Source organism: Salvelinus namaycush, chromosome 27 (genome assembly GCF_016432855.1).
Source record: "Salvelinus namaycush isolate Seneca chromosome 27, SaNama_1.0, whole genome shotgun sequence".
Taxonomy (NCBI): Eukaryota; Metazoa; Chordata; class Actinopteri; order Salmoniformes; family Salmonidae; genus Salvelinus; species Salvelinus namaycush.
This window is the reverse complement of record NC_052333.1, coordinates 3,270,953-3,277,837: the sequence shown is the minus strand read 5'-3', so window position 1 is coordinate 3,277,837 and position 6,885 is coordinate 3,270,953. Positions and strand designations below refer to the sequence as shown.

Here is a 6,885-nt window from a genome sequence, read left to right as displayed (position 1 = left end):
CCAACTCATCCCAAATCCTCTCAATTGGGTTGAGGTCAGGTGATTGTGGAGGCCAGGTCATCTGATGCAGCACTCCATCACTCTCCTTCTTGGTTAAATAGCCCTTAAACAGCCTGGAGGTGTGTTGGGTCATTGTCCTATTGAAAAACAAATGATAGTCCCACTAAGCCCAAACCAGATGGGATGGAGTATCACTGCAAAATGCTGTGGTGACCATGCTGGTTAAGTGTGCCTTGAATTCTAAATAAACCACTGACAGTGTTGCCAGCAAAGCACCCCCACACATCACACCTCCTCCTCCATGCTTCACAGTGGGAACCACACATGCAGAGATCATCCGTTCACCTACTCTGCATCTCACAAAGACACAGCTGTTGCAACCAAAAATCTCAAATTTGGACTCATCAGACAAAAGGACAGATTTCCACCAGTCTAATGTCCATTGCTCGTGTTTCTTGGCCCAAGCAAGTCTCTTCTTCTTATTGGTGTCCTTTAGTAGTGGTTTCGTTGCAGCAATTCGACCATGAAGACCTGATTCACGCAGTCTTGTCTGAACAGTTGATGTTGAGATGTGTCTGTTATTTGAACTCTGTGAAGCATGTATTTGGGTTGCAAACTGAGGTGCAGTTAACTGAATGTATCCTCTGCATCAGAGGTAACTCTGGGTCTTCCTTTCCTGTGGCGGTCCTCATGAGAGCTGGTTTCATCATAGCGCTTGATGGTTTTTGCGACTCCACTTGAAGAAACTTTAAAAGTTCTTGAAATTTTCCAGATTGACTGACCTTCATGTCTTAAAGAAATGATGGACTGTTGTTTCTCTTTGCTTATTTGAGCTGTTCTTGCCATAATATGGACTTGGTCTTTTACCAAATAGGGCTATCTTCTGTATACCACCCCTACCTTGTCACAACACAACTGATTGTCTCAAACGCATTAAGAAGGAAAGAAATTCCATAAATGAACTTTTAACAAGGCACACCTGTTAATTGAAATGCATTCCAGGTGACTACCTCTTGAAGCTGGTTGACAGAATGCCAAGCGTGTGCAAAGGTGTCATCAAGGCAAAGGGTGGCTACATTGAAGAATCTCAAATATAACATTTATTTTGATTTGTTTAACACTTTTTTTGTTTACTACATGATTCCATGTGTTATTTCATAGTTTTAATGTCTTCACTATTATTCTACAATGTAGAAAATAGTCAAAAATAAAGAAAAACCCCGGAATGAGTAGTTGTGTACAGTACTGGTACTGTACTTTCATACGGTACTATTAGGATGGTTAACATTTTGAGATGATGTGAAATGCAACAGCAATGATATTAAAAATAAAGTCATTGTTTTTTCATAATATTGACATTGTGTTATATAATTGAATATGATGTATGTGATGATGTATATGAGATGTTATATAAATTCTGTGGGCTTTTTGGTAGCAGAGCCAGTCAAATAAGGGTGCAGGTTGGTGTTTCTAAGTCGTAATATTTCATTGTCTGCATTCTACGATAAATCCATATTATCCCTTTGAAGAATATACAGAGGATCAATGGATATTTTCAGAGTACAGAATCTGTCAAATGAAAGACCATGAATCACAATCCTTTGGACCAGCAGGGCCTCAGTAAATCTTCCCACACGCAAACACACACACACACACACACACACACACACACACACACACACACACACACACACACACACACACACACACACACACACACACACACACACACACACACACACACACACAGACAGACAGAGATATCAATAACATCACTCCTAAATGGCGGCGTCTTGACAGTCTTGTCTTTTTACCTGTTCTACCCTCTTCTACTCCTCCTTCCCTCTTCCACTCTTCCTTCTTATGCAGATTGTCTCTGAGTCAGGGGCTCTTGACTGGATCCACCAGGGGCTCTTGCCTGGATCCACCAGGGGCTCTGCCTGGATCCACCAGGGGCTCTTGCCTGGATCCACCAGGGGCTCTGCCTGGATCCACCAGGGGCTCTGCCTGGATCCACCAGGGGCTTGCCTGGATCCACCAGGGGCTCTGCCTGGATCCACCAGGGGCTCTTGCCTGGATCCACCAGGGGCTCTGCCTGGATCCACCAGGGGCTCTGCCTGGATCCACCAGGGGCTCTGCCTGGATCCACCAGGGGCTCTTGACTGGATCCACCAGGGGCTCTTGCCTGGATCCACCAGGGGCTCTTGCCTGGATCTACCAGGGGCTCTTGCCTGGATCCACCAGGGGTTCTGCCTGGATCCACCAGGGGCTCTGGACTGGATCCACCAGGGGCTCTTGCCTGGATCCACCAGGGGCTCTGGAGTAATAGTGACCAGTAGCATGATAAATAGATACTAATGGTAATCAATAATCAATGAACAGCAGCGTAGTGGTAGTAATGAATCAAATCAATAGTCATTATAGCAGCAGCGTAGCTGTGAGAGGTAGCAGTAGTTGTGAGTAATTTAACAGTGACTAATGCTGTTTGGAAAGCCACCACACCAATCCTTACCACCACCCACGTGTTGAGGGTTTGGAGAAGGGCAGATGCGTGGGAGCCAGCAGAAGAAGCCCTGTAGATCACACTGTTTGCTCACTCAGACACTCAGCAGTCATGGTCGTTATTACGAAGGGGATTATCCACATTTGCTGTTGAGGAAATGCTACTGACCACAATGGAAACACCCACTGAGTTTATTTTAGTAAGAGGTGTCTTTGCAAATGTATGCTAATTCAATTGAGATAAGGGTCAACAGAAATGCAAATCATTCCATGATAGCAAAGAGATAACTATTTTTTTTAGAAAGTCCTGTTGGTGGAATTAGCTACCATGACCTGATGCAAAATGATATGAACCACTTATTGTTATGAAGGTTTTTCCAGTGATGTTTTCAGAACCCCTTCTGCATACATTAAAGACCCTTACACTGCAGTCATCAGACCACTTTTCTTCTGGGGACAAAGACGTGGCAGTAGAATCTCTAGATTAGTGACTATCTTAGAAGAACCTGATCTGAACTGATTCACATACCATAAATGTTTTGTCATTTTTTTTTTCTTTAGCATTTTATTGAGATATTCAACTCAACAACACTACTGTAGTTAAATAAATACATGTATACAATTAAATGTAGAAATATAAAAGGCAATTAAATAACAACAATTCAACAACAATTAAAAATAAATAAATAATTTAAAATGTAATTTAAATAGCAATTTATATAATATATACCCTTAGGGCCTCCCGAGTGGGCAGCGGTCTAAGGCACTGCATCTCAGTGCTAGAAGCGTCACTACAGGCACCCTGGTTCGATTCCAGGCTGTATCACAACCGGCTGTGATTGGGAGTCCACGTTTGGCGGAGCACAATTAGCTCGGTGTCGTCTGGGTTAGGGGAGGGTTTGGCCGAGGTAGGCCGTCATTGTAAATAAGAGTTTGTTCTTAACTGACTTGCCTAGTTAAATAAAAGTTCATAATAAATAATAAATACAGACAACAATTCAAGTATAATTAACTAAAACATAATGATAAATATATTAATAAAATAGCAATAAATAATGAATTCAGAATCAATTAGAAATTAAATTGACTTCTCAATATGAGACATTTGACCGATGTAGTGGCACATTCACAATGCTTAAATACACTGAATCATACTGTATGTCAGAATTCCTTCAGATAGTAGAATATACATATATTATATATATATATATATATATCTATATCTATATCTATATATAGTGTGGGTTGGTTTATGTGCTGTGGATGGTAGTTCAACATTAGCATCATAGAAATTTACTGTCATGGTAACACCATGGCAACACATTTGTTATACAATAAACCCCAAGTATATATAAATAAACTGCTACAGTTTAGATAGATTGGTATAATTTCTCTAGCCTGGTTGCAGATCTGCTTGTGCTCTTGCCTACATCATACTGTCATGGAAGCCAATGTTTGGCATGGCAAGAAGTAGCATGATGGCACAAACAGACTGGTACCCAGGCTATAATTCCTAATCTTTGACAGAAGAGTAAAAAAATAAATAATGCATTGGCTTTAACACGAAACAACACAAAGCCTTAACCTCAGTCAACGTCAGTAGATGAAACGGCCCTGACTCCTATCAGGTAACCTTCCATTATCCTCTTCTTCTGCATGGATTTAGCTGTCTACTCCCTCCAACTGTATGAACCTTTCACTCACACTGAGGCTACGTCCCAAAATGGAACCCTATTCCCTATATAGTGCACCCGTAGTTAAAGTATAGGGCAAAGGGTGGCATTTGGGGACGTAGCATTTCCTCTCTATCGTCAGCCATTTTTATCTGTCTCACAAGGCGAACAAGCCAAAAAAGTTCTTCCCAGCACCACTCTCCAGATGGGGCAGAAGCCTGGTCTCTGTTTTCGTCCGGAGCATGTCTCCCTTCTCCAGGCTGAACACTGCTCCCATGTACACGGCGTTATACCACTTTCCTTCGCTCTCCTCGCTGTTGGAAGACTTCTTACACACGGTGCGTACAGAGCTGAGCAGCGGCAGGTACTCCTTGTTGTCTTCGGTGCCGTAGCTTGGGGACCAGCGCTTGACCGTGTTACTCAGGTGAACCATCTTCTGGTTGTTAGGGTGCTTGGGGTCTGCCTTGCAGCTGACGTGAAAAGAGACCTGGCTGTAGACGAAGTAAAGGCCCGGCTGAGGGATCACAATCTCGTTGTTGTTGAGTTTAAGACTCCCCTGTGAGAATCCCTGGCCTACCACTTCTGTCCACTCCACTGCGGTCTTGTATTTTCCACTGACGTTGTATTCACCTGGGAGAAAAGAGAGAGAGAGAGAGGTTAACATGGGAAATAATTAATCTCTTCCAAAGGACCACATTGGAAATAAATACAATCAGAGTGGTTGGACATGAATATAATTGCCTGTAGATATTGCAGGAGCACTACCACACACCATATCTATTGAGGCAAGCTGTAAATGAGCAGGTTCAAAAAGAGATGAAAGGTTTTTGTCTTGACTTACACCGTGTGTCAAACGGGCTTGATTCATTCACAGCTTCTAATCCCATTTCAAAGTCAAGGGTCAAGTGTGCATTTAAATTTGCATAGACCAAATTTACATTGCATATATCCAGATTATTCACCAGACGAGTTCATTCCAGTTCTACAGTGCTGTTGGAATGACTCTAATACGGCATCCTGTCAGGTAACCTTCCCTTATCCAAATTAGCACCATATCCCTTACATATGGGCCCTGGTCAAACTAGTGCACTATATAGGGCATAGGGTTCCATAGGGCCCTGGTCAAACTAGTGCACTATATAGGGAATAGGGTTCCACTTTGGAAGCAGACATTGTATACATTACTGTAAAGTGTTATTTTACCTTCTAAATGAATGGCAGTCTTTCTGTTTTCAGAGAGTTGTCTCAATGTATGCTGAAGTTCTGAAGAGGGAAGAAGACGGAGATTTAGAGAACTGACATACACCTCTGTGGATGAATTCTCTCACGTTAAACTCCATATAATGCCGTACTGCTGCGAGAGCCTCTGTGGATGAATTCTCTCACGTTAAACTCTATATAATGCCGTACTGCTGTGAGAGCTTCTGAGAGCTTTGTGAGAGTTTATCTTACACATTTAGGTTTTTGTCTCAAATGCCATTCTGTATTCCCTATATAGTGGACTACTTTTGATCAGGGCCGATAGGGCTCCCGTCATAAGTAGTGCACTATAACAGGAATAGGATGCTATTTTAGAATACGTCCTTTGTCAAGGGAGCAGCAGTATATATTCAATATTATAACACCATTACTAGCAGCAGTAGAACACACAGAACCTGACAGAAGAAAAGGAAACCAACTCACCATCAACTTCCTCGACGTGATCTTGTTTCTGAGTTAGAGGAAAAGAGACATGGAGAAAAATCAAAAAGTTAGTCCTGTGATCGGTTTCACATTGACGCTACACAGGAGATATACAGAGATTTACAGAGATTCATGGTGATATATATATATATATGTATACATATTTAAATATTTATATATATATACACATACATATGTAGACATATAGATATGTAGACATATAGATATGTAGATATATAGATATGTAAACGCTATAGATATATAGATATGTAGATATATAGATATGTAGACATATAGATATGTAGATAAATAGATATGTAGATATGTAGACACTATATATATGTAGATATATAGATATATAGTGATATACAGAAGGTATATATACATGTAAGTAAAAGTACATGTAAATCTAAAATGTAAATATAGCTACAGAGATATACAGTAGTTTCAATCAGGATCTAAGTTCAACTTCAAAGTTTATTTATCACATTGCTGATGGAACACACTTGATATCAGCTCATCAAAAAATAACCCAGTTCCCTTATCGATTTAACTAGCCATTATGCCAATAATAATGAATGATAAGATAAAATTGCCTGTATGTTCTTACCTTGGCGTGCCAGGTAATGAAAAGCGCAGCTGAGACACACAGTGCAATGGCCAGCAGGGCACCACACAGCCTCCGCTGGGGTGTGGACTTGTCCCGTACCAGGGTCACGGTCGTTGCTGGGTACACAGGGCCACTCTCCACGTCTACCATCACTCTGCTGCAATCACCTTCCATCGTATAGTTGAAAGCTTCCGTCAAAGTCCTTAGTATCCAAGAGAAGCCTGGAGATCCAATGTCAATCAAGCTCTTTGCAATAGGTACACAAGTTTGTAAACTTAGAATAACTTCAGTAGCTAAACTCCCACGGTGGTATTAGAGGTTGACTGTGTTTTGAAGGTAGTAGGTAGTGACAGGCCTGCTGATTGATTGAATAATACTCCCAGTGCTGCTGTTATATACATCTAGCTGCCAAGGGAA

General features: G+C 41.4%; 1 protein-coding gene across 1 annotated transcript; it reads right to left on the bottom strand.

Annotated features, from left to right (window-relative positions):
* Positions 1-3,276: 3,276 nt before the first annotated feature.
* On the bottom strand, positions 3,277-6,821 carry tnfa (tumor necrosis factor a (TNF superfamily, member 2)). Its single transcript, XM_038966573.1, has 4 exons — positions 6,469-6,821; positions 5,859-5,886; positions 5,379-5,438; positions 3,277-4,805 (listed from the first exon to the last, which is right to left on the bottom strand). Exons 1-4 carry the CDS (start codon positions 6,640-6,642, stop codon positions 4,333-4,335), a joined length of 735 nt encoding a protein of 244 aa, XP_038822501.1. The 5' UTR covers positions 6,643-6,821; the 3' UTR covers positions 3,277-4,332.
* Positions 6,822-6,885: the final 64 nt, after the last annotated feature.

What these genes read in the sequence shown, in the direction of transcription:
- tnfa (XM_038966573.1), bottom strand. Translation starts at nt 6,642, where the DNA reads ATGGAAGGTGATTGCAGCAGAGTGATGGTAGACGTGGAGAGTGGCCCT. An exon ending in TCACGTCGAGGAAGTTGATG is followed by an intron (nt 5,439 to 5,858) that starts GTGAGTTGGTTT and finishes TTCCCTCTTCAG; the next exon opens with AACTTCAGCATACATTGAGA. An exon ending in GACTGCCATTCATTTAGAAG is followed by an intron (nt 4,806 to 5,378) that starts GTAAAATAACAC and finishes CTTTTCTCCCAG; the next exon opens with GTGAATACAACGTCAGTGGA.